Source organism: Meriones unguiculatus, chromosome 2, assembly GCF_030254825.1.
Source record: "Meriones unguiculatus strain TT.TT164.6M chromosome 2, Bangor_MerUng_6.1, whole genome shotgun sequence".
NCBI classification, from domain to species: domain Eukaryota; kingdom Metazoa; phylum Chordata; class Mammalia; order Rodentia; family Muridae; genus Meriones; species Meriones unguiculatus.
The window spans coordinates 157361056-157377887 of NC_083350.1; the positions used below are offsets into that span (position 1 = coordinate 157361056).

The following is a 16832-nucleotide window of genomic DNA, read 5'->3' on the forward strand; positions in this document are numbered from 1 at the left end:
AAATTAATGATGTAGAAAATCAAAATGGGGGAAAGAGCAACTTTGTGGGGGACAGCGGGTATACAGGTGAGCTTATTATTGTCATATTTTCCTACCACACTGGAGAGCAGTATTTGAAATTTGGACCTCCAGGGAAGTAATTTTATAATCGTCCAAGTTGCCTATAGAACTGAAATCCACTAAATAAGATATGACTGTGTAATAGTTTTCTTAGCAAGACACAGTGCTGAAGACAGATCTGTGAATTTAGAGGGCAAGCTCCGTGAAGTCTGCCAAATGTGCAAACATGGCCGTTCTCCCCAAGCCGTTTAAGTCAAATCTGCTGGTGCCAGTTGGGCGATGTAAGTCACTTAAAGCCACGACTAACAGACCTAGTGAGATTTCTCAGGAAATAGAGTCAACTGCCTTCTGGAGCAAGCCACGTGAATGGAGTGTGGCCTAGCTAAAACAGAAAGCATACCCCACACAGGTGTATTTCAGCTGTTGACGGAGGAGATGTTGAGAGTCCAGTTTTCTCCTCTTCATCTCATTTTAATTGGCAGGTATTTATGGGTTTGACTGGAAACACTACAAACCCCAAGGAAAGTTTTTGAAAATTATTTTGTACATTTGTGTATGTTGGTTTATAAATGTGTGTGTGTGCACATTGGAGCTCAGAGGCCAAGTTGCAGTAGCTGATTCTCCTATCATGTGGATTCCAGAGATTAAACTTAGGTCATCAGATTTGGTGACCTCTCCCCATCATACCACAAGGAGAGTTTTAATGGATGTTCTTTTAAATGCATCTCTATATCAGGCTCTGCTTAGCATGGTACTATTTATAGTTTTCCCTTAACCAGCTATGGTTAACATCAACTGTGCACATTCTAATCTGAGAGATGAGTTTCAAAAAAAAAAAAAATTAAAAGCATCCATCATAGCAAAGCCCTTGGATCAAGTAGATCACTTTCTATAAAGGATGTTCTAAATCAAACTTCTATTTTTGGAAATTTTGTTCCATGCTTTTCTGCAGATTTGCTTCTACAAAGGCATTCCTCAGTTGGTGCTGGAATCTTGTCAGTCATGTAGCTTATGCTGGAGCCTGGCTACATTTTCCCACACATTTCTGCATTTCTTTGTTTAATAACCCTATTCCCCAAGCTGGGTGTCTGTTGTTAATTTCCTGTGGACTGTATAGAATGCTGCCTAAATGAGAAGCATCAGTGCTGAGGATGTAGGCAATGCCTTTAATTGATCAGATAAACATGGACCATTTAGTTTCGCTTTAACTCAGACTTCAAAGCACCATGCCGTACATTTGCTTCATTTTGGCAGACGCAGAAAGCCTGAAACTCTTCAGGAGGTAAGGAAGCTATGTAAATTAGGCATCTGCCCAAAATCGAGGATGAAAAGTAAACACTTAAAACCCGTTTTAATGTCTACTTTGAACTGAAAAGTAAAAGGACTCATGAGGACATTTGAAGATAAGAAAGAGACAGTTTTCAAGACCATGAACTTGAGTCCATTTGACAGCAGAGGATGTGGTCTTGGGACAGGCCATTCCTCATTAAAGTCTCATCAGCCCTATCAAGATAATTCTGGAGTCCCCTCCTTTTTGCCCACTGCCACACTTTAGCCCATGGTAGGGACCCTCTCCTGGGAGGATTTATACATGCCCTTTTGAACTTCTAACAGAGGCTTTCCTATGAGTAACCATTTAAAAGAAGATTAAATTCAATTAGGCTGTATTTTTTTTCTGGTGATAGGCCACTTTCAAAGACCACTTTATGCATTTTTCTACCCCAGTGGCCTCTGAACGCTGGTGGGCATGCACAGAGCGCCTTCACACATGAAAAGAAAAGATGGCTCCACTTTTATACTTGCTTAATCCCTGTGTTTTAAGAATGGCTGGCGTGTGGCAGGATGCCCTGCAGCCCTACAGTGCTTCTCAGAGCCCAACTAGGCTTCTGACAACTTGGAAGTGAAACCGGAGCCCCACACCCAACCCACCCACCTGCCCTCGCTTCAGGACCTACAGTCTCCTTAAGCACCACTACCTCCTTAAAGCTTGTGTGCGGTGGGGTTCTCTCTGATTTTCTGAGCTTATCCGTAATAAGTTGAGAGCAATGAGTACTAACTTGCATATGGAAATTTTATTTTAATCTGAAACAGGGGAATGGTTTAATTAATGACCACATGAGTTCAGTGAGCTCTTTGGTTAAATTACATTTTTATGGAGAATTCTATATAATTTGATCAAATCTACCCCTAATCCCTCTCCTCCAATCTCTCTCTTTTCCCGCCCTTTGTTTTCTCCTCCCAACTTCACATGCTTTGTTTGTTTGTTTGTTTGTTTGTTTGTCTGTTTGTTTATCACAGTGAGTCCACTCGGTGCTGCCTGTATGTGCAGGGGTGCAGGGTATGATACTGAAGCACGGACAAACCTCTCCAGGGTCATGTTCCTGAAGACGACTGATTCAGGTTCTGCCAGACACCAGCAATTGCCAGAAGCTCTTCAGCTAGGGTTGGGCTTCATGAGGCCCTCCCCAGTCCATGTTGGGATTCTAGCTGATTTGATCTTGTGCCAGTCTTGAGCATGTGGTCACCACCACTGTGAGTCCATGTGTGCAAGGGCCCTGTCAGAGCCTACGAATACTGTTTGCTCTAGACACCCACCACAACAAAGCGGGTTGTCTCTCTGTCACATCACAGAGATCTCTGTAATGTTCTCTGAGCCTTGGGTGGGAGAAGAGGACCAGGAGGAGGTAATGGAGGAGAGATAGAGATGTCCCATTTAGAGGTGAGAATTCCACAGTCTTTTCTCTGCATGCTGACCAATTGTGGGGTCTCTGTGGTAAGCACTATCTTTGACAGAAGAGGGGGGTGGTTCTCTGATGCAGACTGAGAGGTGTGTTTACCAATGCACATAAATGTAAGAACTTGGGAGAAAATCACTACCATGGTCATTTAACAAAATAATAGTCCTAGATGGTCCATACACTTAAAAATAATGTTGTATGCAATATTTACTGAGAGTTTATCACTTCCTCAAAAGAAATCAGTATCCATTGTACGTGAAGGGAAGCAAGAACCCAAAACAGTGCTGAGTAATTAGATCCTGTAGGAAAAAAAAGTCAGATGTAAGATTTGGCCCTTTTTGTTTTTATTCATGGACTATTTGTGAGAAAGAAAATACATATGACAGAGAGAAACAGACATTTAAGTAGAAGAAGAAAAAAAAGGCAAATGCCAGTATTTGCAGTCCGGCAGCCTGGAACTAAATACCAGTTCCTCTCAGAGAGACAAAACATCGCACCTGCTTCTCAACACCTTTCGTTCTATCAGCTGCTGGGATGTGCAGGCCATTGTGGTTTTTATCTTTCCATAATTGTGCTGTTGCTTCAGCCAGGACGCTGTGGCTCCTGGCCAAGGCTTCCCCGCATGGCTGCATTTTCTACAGAGATAAAGAGGGGAGAAGGACAATGTTTAGAGCAAACCCTCCTTCATGTTGGTGTATTACAGAAGGTGGCGGGGAGCACCGGGCTCCTAGCGACCCAGCCGGCTGCTCACAGCCTTTGCCTCGCAGGCTCCCACACTCAGCACACAGGAGAGAGGCAAGGGTTGTTAGTGATTTTTCAGTTTTTGTTTCTTCACTGGTGTGAGAGCGCCCAGTAGTCGGGTTTATGCATTTCATTTGTCATTGGGTTTGATGGTGTGCAGTCGCCTAACAAAAGAAACAGCCAAAGGCTGAGGCTGAAGGGATCAAAGAAAGAAAGGAAGGGCCAGCCTGTCCTTTCTTTTTGGCTGGAAAGTGCTTGGAGTTAATTGCTCACGTAAGAAGAATAACTGCCGGTGCTGTAATTGAATTTTTATGGAAATAAACAGGTGACAGATTTACTGTAGCTGTGGGATGGTGGGGGATGAGGCGCTGTAGCCACATTAACCTGTTTAATTTAATAGCCTCGATACTCATACAGGGGGAAAAGCAAGGCAGCTCATGGAGTCAGTTGTATGCCAAATGTAAATAACTACAGTCACCGGAGCATGCCCATGCTGTCTAGCAAGAAAGGGCACTGGGCCAGCTTTGACTTAGTTTCTGAGCTTATTAATTAAGCTACTAGAAATTTCAAAACTCTTAACCTATGAAAGACCACACCCCCAAAAAAATATCAAGAGAAAGGAACATGACAAAGGGAAAACAGAATGACAGTTGACGAAGGCTCGGCAGACAGGAATGGCACAACCCAAGTTCTTGCTTGGTGGAAACCTACATTACTGAGGAGGCTGAGCTGGGAGAGATGAATGAAAAGCTAGCTCTGCACTATGCTACCCCCAAGTGGTCTAGTTTGGGAAGTGCATAATTTTATTCTGAGGAAAAAAAAATGGTTCTGTTTGGTAAGGAGCAAATGCCTTTGGCTTATTTGTGTGCTTGATGTGTACTTTTTAAGCCAGCCAATAATAAGTGCTTGCATTTAAATCTCTGAAGACACTCTTTATGTAATAAAACAGCACGTTAAACTCGCTGTCCCCTCACTTTGTTATTATTATTATTTTTTTTTCCTTTAATGGAGGAGGGGTCTACAGCTAGGATACAAAGTAAATAAACTGTAATTAACATAAAAATAAATATTAAAATTAAAAAATAAAAAATATTTTAAAAAAGAATGAAAATGCATTTTAAAGAAAAAAAAATGAGACCTCTTTTAAAACAGAACCACTCACCACAGGACATACCAAGACAAAGAATCCTTTGTCACCTTTCCCAGGTCCTAGGGGAGTAGATTTTCAGGTGAGGCATGCCCTCAAGGCAATTTTCCCATACTGAAGTATACAGAGAAAAGTAAGCTAGAGGCTGAAGCAGAGAGTGTCAAAATGTCACTTGAAAAACAAGCAATAGTTTACATGTTATTCGAACCACATGGTTCAATACCCTAGATTTTAGGAGGCAGAGGATTCAGCCAAACACAATCGGATTTTGGGTTTTGGAGATTTGTGGGGTGTTATGCTTTGTTTTGTTTTCATTGCTGTAGACTAAGCTATTAAGAAATGAAAACTCCTGGACTGCGTTTTCCTTTCTATAGGCTTTGCTTTGTCTTTAAGCCCGTGGTGTTCCATGAATATTTGCCAAGTGCGACTTTCCTTAGGAGCATTAGCATATCCACCCAGCAGACTCATGTTTCACTGCCTTTGCTCTGCATCACACTATTTAGTTACGCTCACAGACTCCAATGGTTTATTATGTGTCCGGTGGGTCCACTGATGGGCCAGTAACTCCACATTCATTTCACCGTTAAATCGTCTCACCCTTCATGCTCACTCTTATGTGTACTTTTTCACTCAACATCTTCACAGAATGTTTTAGGTTCCCTAAATACAAGACCAAGATCATTGGTCCTCATTTTTTTATTCAATAGATGATAGATACCTGAGATAGATAGATAGATAGATAGATTAAAAGATAATTGATAAATGTATGCTAGTTAGATGATAGAAAATAGATATGTAGATGGGTAGGTACATAGTAGACAGTATAGTATAGATAGATGATAGATGACAGATCATATATAGATAGATAATAAATAGATGGATGGTGAATTATAGATAAATACTATATAAACATAGATGAGAGATAGATCATAGACACATCTTGCTTTGCAAGCCAAAAAAAAAATGTGAGCACTCTACTTTTTCTATTGCTTCTTGCCTACAATCAATCAAATTGTCACCACCAGCTCATTCTGTAACCCATTCATACCCCATCCTAGGTATCCCATGACCCTCCCTGTTTCTGCACCCATGCAATGAACTCTTACTTGGATTACTGCCACATTCATTATCTTATCTTGACACTTTCCTGTCACACTCCAACTGCAGCCAGGAAAACCTTTAAATATCTATCCACAGCTCCTTGCTTAAAACCATGAACTTGACTCGCATTGTTCTAAAGATAGGGCAGCTGCCATGTAAACCTTGCCCTTGACTGATAATGAGCATGAATTTGTTGAGTGGACACCTGGGTATCCAATTTATATTTGTTCAGTATTTCCACATTCTCAAAGCGTCTACATATTCTTTTAAAATTGGGTGTTTCTTTTATTGTTTACTGCCATGCAGGGAGTTAAATCTAGGGTTTTACATAAGCTAGGCAAGTGCTTTAGCCTGGAACTCCACCCCAACACTAAAAGCCTGAAAACCCTCTACATGGCTATAATAGAGATATGAGAAGAATCAGCAACTCAGAATTGTTCAAGCTCCGAACAACAGCTTTCATTTGTCATTCATCTGTAGGTGTGATTTGCTTTCAATTCAGTCCTTTAGAATATGGGGATAGCTCCCATCATAACAACCAGCTCCCTGCCTCAGGGACCCAGATGGCAACTCTATCAATTGCTTAAGAGACCCTCTCTAGTTACAAAGTTGGAAAAAAATAATGTACAGGACTCAAATACCTAGAGACCAGCTGAGATCAAAATTGAATTTATAAACTAAAGTTTGATTTGTTGTTCTGATCAGTAGCGACAGCCACCTTTCTCAGAGCTGCTGGAATCAGAGTAGCTCAGATTCTGGGTTTAACCATATCCTAAATCTCTGATTGTCTCCTTTCCCAGGGCCATGTTTGCTGCATGTATTTTCACTATCTGGAGTCTTACAGTTCCTTTCTATCTTGTTAGAATCCTATTGCATTCTGTTCACACAGAGACCAGAGCTTCCATGAAATGTCTGAGTAGGCAGATTGAGGATGTATTTTTGGTGCATGACCTGAAATGGAAGCGGTCTATTTTGGTCACGAAGTCAAAACAATAACATTCGGTACTTGAGCATGTTTATGTGAATATTGACCCCTAAAAGCACATACCCTTAGAATGCTATATCTCTGTGCACGATGCTTGCCTGACGATTGGTATGAAGGAGCACCGGCTCTTCAGAATGTTTTCTCCAAAAGGACAGCATGTCCCATCCATGGTGCGTAAATTCAGAGCAAAGAATAGGCTGACCACATTAAAGGCTCTTTATCTGCGATGCTAGTAAATAGCCAGAGATCCCTTGCCAAAGGCAGGGAGGAAGATTGACTGCACGCAACAGTGCACTTACTGCTGAGTCCATCATCAAAGAATTCTTCCTATGGGTGTAACTCGAATCCGAAAATTGAGTGAGAATGATCAATCACCTGTCATAGTGACCTGAGTAAGACCCATGCTTCTCAGGTATGGAGTATTTTCAGCAAGGACTGTTTGTTGTCCCCCCTCAGTGAAAGAGCTGATGACTACCAAAGATCTCTGCATTTTAGAGTTTAACCCTGCTGCTTTTTCTGGTCACCATAGCAATTGTGTTGCTTGCCTGTAGGTGGTGCCATTTGGTTGCTGCTGCTCTGGCATGGTCTCACTCTCAGTGCCACCAGGGACTTGAACAGAAACATCTACCTCCAGGGTAAGAAGAACAGGAGATCAAGACCAATCCAAAACTGTGTTCCTTTCTTAACCAATGTCCTTCCCAATACCTTGGTTAAAGACATCCTCCAGACATCTTGGGATCCAAAAAAAGGAGGAGAGTTTTAATATCATTTTACCTCAGAAGGCCTCCTTCTCTTCTGAACTTCATGGTTTAAAGGACTCCTAGCATCCCAGATTTCTTATCCAAAGATGCCATTGAATCTAGCCTCTAGTCAAGAACTAAGCCATGATATGACTCCCTCCTGCTACTCTGGCTAAGCTTCCATTGCAGAATCTCAGAAAAGCTAACCCCCTTGTAAAGTTTGACGTTGGCATAGGTCCAAGGGCAATTGTGCTTAGAAATCACTGTTATTCTTACACATAGCTCCCAATTTTGTTATAAAAGAATCTCTCCAGCTAGCTTTTACAATGTTATTGACTCTTTCTCTCTCTTTCGCTCTCTCTTTCTGACACATTGGGATCAGCTTTTAACTACAACCTGAAGGTGATGGGATAGATGTAGGAAAGTCTCATTATAAGCTGATTTTCCCTTATACAATTGGCACAGACATTAATTTCTTCCTCCTCACTGTGATAAAACACTCAATTAAAACATAAGGGAGTAAGGATTTATTCCAGCCCAGGATATAAGGAGATATAGTTCACATAAGGGAAGGCATGCTGGCAGGTAGCTACATGGTAGCCAGCACGTAATTCTGGGAATTGTTTACTCTTCAACAATTTGTGGTGCAGAAATCAGAGAAAGAGAGAGAGGGAAGGGGGGCAGAGTACAATACCTAAGAGCAGCAACCTCTCCTATAAGTAGGTGTCACTTCCTGAAGTCCCCATGGCATCTCAAAGCAGCACAATCAAAACCATCAGGGGAACAAGTGTTCAAACTCTTTCACAATTAAACTAGGAATCTCTAAGAGACAGAAACATAGCCTTCCAGTAAGAAAATATACCCATCAAAGAGTGGAGGACATATTGTGATACCCCCAAGAGTAGATAGAAGCTTCAAAACGTTTTACAGCCCTCTGCTCAGCAAAAGGGAATGGGCGAGCTCTGATTTGTAATACTTGAAATCCTTCTGTCATGAGTAGTTGTCCATGTGACGTCACTGAACAAAGCTGGAAAGAGATAAATGAAGTTGGCTTTTTGGAGCCATGAAGCCTGGCCCAGCAATGGGGAGAAGGACCATACATATATTGTGTTCCAAGTTTCAGGGACCACTCACTGATTCTGATGTTCAGGATCTCTCACATTGTCACTTTTATGTGAGGACATCAGCAGGGCACAGATTAATTTAACAATATCTACATTAATGTCTCAGAAAAACTTTTTAGCTATGCAGAAGTTTAGAGAAGCTGAGAGAGTGGAGATTCTTAGGTCAGTTAGCACTCCTGAAGTCTGGTCTTTGCCACAGTGAGGAATTTTTAGTTAAAGTTATTTACCCTCTTTTTCAGTTGCTCATTGTTCTCAGAATGTCCCTCTGAAACCCTATCAATCTGTTTAATGACAGTGGCAACATGGTTTCTCAAGCTTTCCTCAAATAAGTATTTTATTCTAAAGGTGTTTTCGTCAGCTTACAGAATGATATAGACCTTAGAAAAGAGGTAGATGAGAATAAAGGCAGCTCAGACAGCTTGGAGTGCTGTGTTAGAACACTGTAAGTTTCCAAGTATGCACCATCGACCTTCTTCCAGCTTACTCTGCTGTGGATTCTGCTGTGTTCCTCCTGATAATTTCTTTGCTAGCCCCAGATGGAACTATCTCCCGTAGCCAAGACTATGTGCCTGTGACCTCACTGTCTAAGCAGAGAAAAGCAGTGCATCAGATCTGTTCATGCTTATATGTGATGCCCTACCTCCTGCCAAGACTTGAATACCCAGTGTGGGAAAGGTGGTCCAATGCCAAATGATTTAACACCATCACAATCACAGTCAACAGACAGGAGATGGATGCTTTCAGAGAAAAATTTCAGAGTGGCCAAGAAGAAAGTGAGACTCCCATAAAGGGAGGATTAAGTTAAGTGGAGAGAAAAAAGCAGGAATCATAGACTCATCTTTGAAGGAATTTTGCATCCTAGAATGGTTAGTAGCTTATAAGATAATGCAGGTTTGGAAGTAAGTAACGTTCTCTTTTCCATTGTAACAACTAAATATGAGTCAATGAGAGTATTGATTTTAGAAAAAGGTCCAACAATGCTGTCATTAAGGATATAAACTAATGAATGAATGCATGTGGGTAAAATTAAGAACAATGCTCATAGATTAATTTTGTAAAAAAAAAAAAAAAAGAGTGGTTTTCTCCTTAGCATAGAACAAAAGGAAAGAAATTAATAAAACAAGGAGAAGGGGTAGGTAGCCATTGCTTATTAAAGGAAGTCAGGATACCTGGATCTTGCCACCTTAATAAGCTGCACAGTGGTACCCGAAAGTTCAGAGAATGAGGCAGAATTTTAAGAAAAGAAAAAAAGGAAAGGAAAAGAAGAAAGGAAGGGAGGAGGGAAGAAAGGAAACCTGGATGATTGGAAAACATTAAGAACCGCTACTATAAAAAGTGATAATGAACTAGACATGAATAAAAGATCTAGTGGAATGGAGAACCACTTCCTATCTTACTGCCTAAAAGCTGTGTAATAATAGTCACTGACATTGGGTTGATAGATTTTTCCATTAGGAAAAACAGCATTCTCTCCTCCCAAGTACTAGGACTCTAGTGATCACCTTTTTCAATGTGATTATACACACAACAGATGTAAAAGGGATTATAGGCACACATTCAGACACCTAAGATACAGATACACACACACACACACACACACACACTGTAGTTGCCATTGTGAGGCACTTTTGACAGATTATAAATTAGTACCAAATACAGCTGTCTACGGCAGCCTTATCTGTGGTTTTGTGGTGTCTTTGACGCTTATTCAAGGAACCAGAATTTAACCAGCCCTTAGGAATGCAGAAAAGGCCTCAGATCCACCTTGGCCTTTTGAGGTTTATCCCTTTTTTTCTCTTCCAGCTGCATTTTGGTAAGGACACCGTATCAAGATTCTGCGATCAACAGCCTGAGCTCAATCTGCTATAGGAATATTCCCAGAAGAAAGGGATGTTTCATCACGCAGAGTCATCCATCCTAGCCTGCACTCAGCTGCTTCTGATCTTCCCCTGTTAAAAGCATAACACACTGGAGGAAGATTGTGCTATATTTCACCAGGGCTCTGTGCCGCCACCAGGGGACACTTCCATCTGTTATTTGCGCTCAGCTTTGCCTACTGATAAAACAGGAAGGACAGCTTGCTGATGGGCTCTTTGAAGCAAATGGCTCCACTCTTTCCTGCAATTAATGTTTGTAAATGATTTCTACAGTAGTCAGCAGGTATGGTACCACGATTTCAAGATTAGTTTCAATAAATCAAGAGCCTTCATTCCTTCTGAGCGGGCCTCCATTACAGCGCCACTCATGGCTAGCGGCCTGCTCTACCCGCAATGGAAACGGCTGTGTGTAATCGAACACTCTCATTAATTCTGTCAATTATCCTTCCCCCGTGGGAAGATCTGAAGGTGGTACGCTGGGCTGTTGAAGTTTCATTTTATGTGTACTATGTGCTGTTCACAGAATCCGGTATTTAGAATCCGGTATTCAAAATTCACCAGTAAGTTAATAGCCCTTTGGCTGCTAGAGAGGGAGATGGCTCATGACAGCAATTGTAATGGAACCAAATTGTAATGGAAGCAATTTGGGTTTTTTCCCAGGATTACTCTGTTGTTTAGATGATAAATCATTTTTGGGTAGAGAAATAATTATGTATTTTACAGCCTCTGTCCTGTTTTATGAGGAATTTCTTTAGACCTGTAATGTGAACCTCATTTTCTAAATTGAAAAATTCTTTTACTTAAGCTTCCTATTTTGTTTTATTGACCCAAAAACCTTTGATTAAATTTCACCCTGGCTTTCATTTGTTTTTTTAAACTAATTATTTTTCTGTGTTCTATAATGGTCTGTTTTGCAGGGGTAAAAATGGCCATATAACTTATATACATTAAGAGTGCCACTTTTAAAGTTTTAGACAAGGGATTTTTAACTTTCCAGGCAACATCTCCCCTTTCAAAGTTGAAGCACAGGAAATAGAATTGTAGCTCCTAAGGATGACCCAACAGGGAGAGGCCAATGAGCAAGACAAGAGGTGTTGAAAGATTAGTAAAAGCCTAAGGTGGCTCTGAGGTCAGCTGAGAACTTGAACTCTTATCAAGAGAAAAGCTGAAGCGGAAGACCACCATGACATCTAGTGGTAAAGTGCTACAGAGCCTCACCTAGACAGACCCAATGCACATTAATGATACAAAATGCGAAGAATGACAGAAGCGTGTGGGAAGAAGATTCAGCATGAAGCTTCCACACGATATTAACAGAGCCTTTCTCGGAACAATTTTAGGATAGAAGCCATTCAGTGCTGTTCTCTCTGTGGCCATTCACTGTGTTTCATAACGGCCATGACCTTTGCCTCCGTGTTCACAATACCATGACAGTAAACTAGAAAGCATGCCAGACATTGAAAACTAAACGAGGTGCGTGAGAGATCACACATGAATGTTAAAGATGAATGGAATTTGTCACTGCTTAAAAATCAATTGTCTTTCAGTGAGAGGTTAAGACAATCCCCTTCTGACAGATGATACACATTACTAAAGAGTAAGAAGAATAAAATATCCAGAGAGGTTTTAGTTACCATTGAATTGGTCTCTTTATTTTCTTTGAACCTTTCAAGTATCTCACTGTCCAATGTATGCAGGAATGGAATGAGGAACAGCACCGGTTTAAGTGGAAAAGAAACCGTAAACCAGCAGAGCAATCAAGAAGAGACAAAATGAATTGTGACGCTATTTTGAATGCTTCTTTAAGGAGTCAAAATTAAATAATTACCAAAAAGGTAACGCTGTTGTTAAAAACGGTAAAACAATACTGAACTGCTTTGGAGAACGAGAGCAATGAAATCATTTTGCTATGGAATGTAGTCGCCTTTCTTTGGACAGGTAAATGGGGAATTACTGAAAATTTTGCAAAGCTTTATGGCCATTTTATTCTCCTCAAGTTTTGCAAGATGAATACATGTGACATCAGCTTTGCTCCTTCTCATGCATACATATACACAAATGCATCCCACATACACACAAACACATACACATACACATGCATGTACCTTACATATATGTAAAATAAATGAATGAATAAAAAATATGAAGAAAAAGCAACAGACTGGGTAAAGCACCCAGCATGGACCTTTGGCTTCTACACATATGCATGCTCACCTTCACACACAGGAATACAGACAGAAATGAAAGGGAAGTTAGACCTAAGAAAATACACAGAATTGAAAAGACACCATTCTTCCGGTCTTCATAAAAGTATGTACTATCATCTCCTTCATGACGTTTCATGCCACCTTCTTGTGGTCCTATTCATGATGACCTGCCCTAGCATAAGCCAGAAATAGATGCATGTACTTAGGAAGCCGGCCAAATCTCATCACTGCCTTTGTCTCCATAGCTGGTTACTTTGATAACTCCTGCATTTAATGAGTCAACTTTAGGGAGAAAAATAGGTTATTTTTCCTTTGAAGAAATTAAATGCCTGTTTGTGGAAAACTAAAACAATCAAAGCATCTACTGTGTTATTTGGTGTTTACTGGGGATGAGGAATACATAATTACCAGCTACTAATTACAGGGACTTTTCTTTAGACAGAGAATTTAAAAGAGTTCTAGCACTTTGTTTTAGACTTTTCAGTTCTCTAATGAAGACACAGGAACGTGGGCAGCCTTGGCTGGTATACAGAAAGAAACCAAGTTCTTCAGTGAAGAAAAAAAACCAAACAGTATGATCTGTAAAAGACACAGGAATGGAATTGGTTTTACATTAAAACTACCTCTAGTTTATATAGGTGGGTTTCCTCACTGTAACCTTCCCAACAAGTAAATATTCCAATGATGGCTTTGTTCACAGTATTTTGAAAACACAACTCTCAAAGTCAACTTTGCAGGCATTTCCACATTCACAATATCAGATATATAATCTCTTGTCTGATAACAGATTGTTTCCTTCTTTTGTCATATTAAAATTAGTATTCTTTACTTAAAATTAGTATTTTTTACCCAAAATATGTCATGCCTCCTCATTTCATTGATAGAGACATTAAATTAAGTTGAAACATGATATATATATGTATGTATATATACACATACATATATAATACTTGTGTGTGTGTTTAGAACCACCAATCTTAATACATAGATGGATAAGATGACTCAGTGCGTAAAAACTTGATGGCACCAATATTCCTATACTTATATTTACAGAGGAAAGAGAAAGAGAGACAGAGAGAAAGCACGATGGCAATAAAATTAAAATTTTTAATTAAATACAAACAAAAAATTAGCATCATAATGTTCTAAGACACTATTGTAGCAGAAGCCAACCACTCCTGTTTGCTATTTATTTAGACACAAGGCTGCATGCTATCACCAGATAAATATGAAGAAAAGCTGCCTACACAGTTCAGATGAAATATCACATCTTAGTTAGCACGTTTGGGTTTATGAATGCCACCTTCACCTAGCTTAATATGAGTCCAAGCTCTGCAGTTATCTTGGAACTATTTGTTAGTCACGCCTGGATGACCTGTTTGCCATTTAAAGAATTGTAATGTTTCTCTATTTAAGAAAGCAAGAACCTGATAATCAGAACTCCACAACTCGGATAACTTCCAAACTTAAAAATTAAAATTTTCATTTTTTATCATTACGTGTAAAAATATAATTTTTAAGAATTCATTTTAAGAATGTTTAAAATCCTCACTATTGGAGTGATAACAAATAAACAGCAAAAAATAAACACTCAATTTTTTTTCTAGTAAATATTTTTATAATAAATGGTGATGTTCAGTAAAATAATCCCCCAGTACGGTATCATGGTACTACTACAATTGTTTTCAGTAATCCTTCTTGATTTAGAAAAGATGTTTGTACGACCCTGAGATTTCACCTTACACCCATCAGAATGACCAAGATCAAAAACTCAAGTGACAACACATGCTGGAGAGGTTGTGGAGAAAGAGGAACCCTCCTCCACTGCTGGTGGGAATGTAAACTGGTACAACCACTTTGGAAGTCAATCTGGCGCTTTCTCAGACAATTAGGAGTAGTGCTACCTCAAGACCCAGCTATACCACTCCTAGGTATATACCCAAAATTTTCTGAAGTACACAACAAGGACATTTGTTCAACCATGTTTGTAGCAGCTTTATTTGTAATAGCCAGAATCTGGAAACAATCCAGATGTCCATCAACGGAGGAATGAATACAGAAATTGTGGTATTTTTACACAATGGAATACTACTCAGCAATCAAAAAGGAGGAAATCATGAAATTTGCAGGCAAATGGTGGGATCTAGAAAAGATCATTCTGAGTGAAGTATCCCAGAAGGAGAAAGACAAAATGGTATATACTTGCTTATATAGACCTACAAGATATGATAAACATAATGAAATCTATACACCTAAAGAAGATAATCAAGAAATCAGACATGGGCGAAGATGATCAATCCTCATTTAGAAAGACAAATGGGATGTGCATTGAACTTATGATAGGAGTCTACCGCAAAAGGCATTTGAAAGACTCTACCTAGCAGTGCTCCAAAGTAGATACTAAGACTCATAACCAAACCCTCGGCAGAGTGCAGGGAATTGTATGAAAGAAGGGGAGTTAGTATAATATGGAAAGGATAGGAGCTCCACAAGGACCAAATATATCCGGGCACAGGGTCTTTTCTGAGACTGACACTCAACCAAGGACCATCTATGGATATAACCTAGAACTTCTGCTCGGATGTGGCCCGTGGTAGCTCAGTAACCAAGTAGTTTTCCAAAGTAAGGGGTACAAGGACTATTTCTGACAGAAACTCAATGGCTGGCTCTTTGACCTCCCCACCCCCCAGGGGAGGAGCAGTCCTGTTAGGCCACAGAGGAGGATTTGCAACCAGCCCTGAAGATACCTGATAAAACAGGGTCAAATGAAGTGGACTTGGAAAGGGGCAGGGAGGAGACCAGGGAGGGAGTGTGGGGTTGGGGAGGGAATGAGGGAGTGGGATACAGCTGGGACACAGAGTTAACAAAATGTAACTAATAAGAAAAATAAAATTAAAAAAAAAAGAAAAAGAAAAGATATTTGTAAATATGATAAAGCTAGTTTGTCGAATAATGGCATGACTACTGTGTGTTTTACTGTGACAGAAATTATTACTGTTTGGAAAAGTTAACATGCATGCACCTTACATACATATAAAAGAAATAAATGAATAAAATAATATGATAAAAAAGCAACTGACTGAGTAAGGCACCCAGCGTGGACCTTTGGCCTCTATTTCTCCTCTATTTAGAGGCTGCATGATCTTCGTATTGCGCCTGTGTAGGCAAAATTGACATATGCATTTTCAAGATAAGTAAACTGAAGCTCAGAGAAATTAATAGCTTCTTCTTGGTTAATGATAAGAGCCAAAATTTGAGCCCAAGTCTAAGCTCATTTTTATTGACCCTTTTAAAAGTTGTATTTTGTTTTTAATTATAAATATGTATATATGTGTATAATATATTACATACATATAAATACATAATATATATTTATTATGTATGCATATCATTTATATTTTATAAATGTATAAGATATTGAATATATTAAATAAAATAAATATGTTGATATGTTATATATATCTATATGAGAATATCTATGTGTGGGAATGTGCACATGTGATTGCCGTGCCTATGGAGCCCAGAAGAGGGCGTCCAATCCTCTGGGGCCGGAGTTTAAGGCAGCTATAAGACACCAGACACAGGTCCTGGCAACCAAACTTGGATCTTCCGCAGGAGCAGTTTACTCCTTAACTGCTGAGCCATCTTTCTTGCCCACCTACTGACTATTCCTGGAACTATTAATTTCATTAGTTTTTGCTACTGAAGTTTGTAACTGCTAACAAGCATAAAATTCTGAGTGTGACAATATCTATTGGTTAAAAAACATAAGAAAACGATTAAGTCTGAGATTATACTCTGAATCCTACTTCTTATTTCAAAAATGGTTATCTGTTTTTCTGCTGTTCAGTTCTCACCGGAATGGCAGATGATACGTGGAGAATCTGCAGTCTAGTCCCAAATGGCCAGAGGACAAAAGCTGCTTTCATGTCATTTCTAAGCAGAAGCTGAAAGGCCAAAAAATCACTGGAGAAATTTGCTCCGGTGAGATTTTTTTTTTTCAGTTCAATTTTATTCTCCCTGGAGGTTCAAACAAACTTCAGATAATCATCTTGAACTTGGTGACGAACCGAAGTCCGATTCAGACTGTGGTCTCTTGGAGGGTCAGCCCT

At 39.7% G+C, this 16832-nt stretch overlaps 1 protein-coding gene across 2 annotated transcripts in view; it reads right to left on the reverse strand.

The window, feature by feature from the left end:
• Window positions 1–3133: 3133 nt before the first annotated feature.
• Slc7a11 (solute carrier family 7 member 11) overlaps window positions 3134–16832 on the reverse strand; it is a 144923-nt gene continuing 131224 nt past the window's right edge. For both annotated transcript variants that reach the window (XR_009590104.1, XM_060378288.1), the window contains one exon: window positions 3134–3433. Coding sequence is in view for 1 of the 2 variants with exons in the window: in XM_060378288.1 (XP_060234271.1) it covers window positions 3381–3433 (53 nt within the window). In the remaining variant the exon portion in view is untranslated. The remainder of the gene's footprint in view (window positions 3434–16832) is intronic.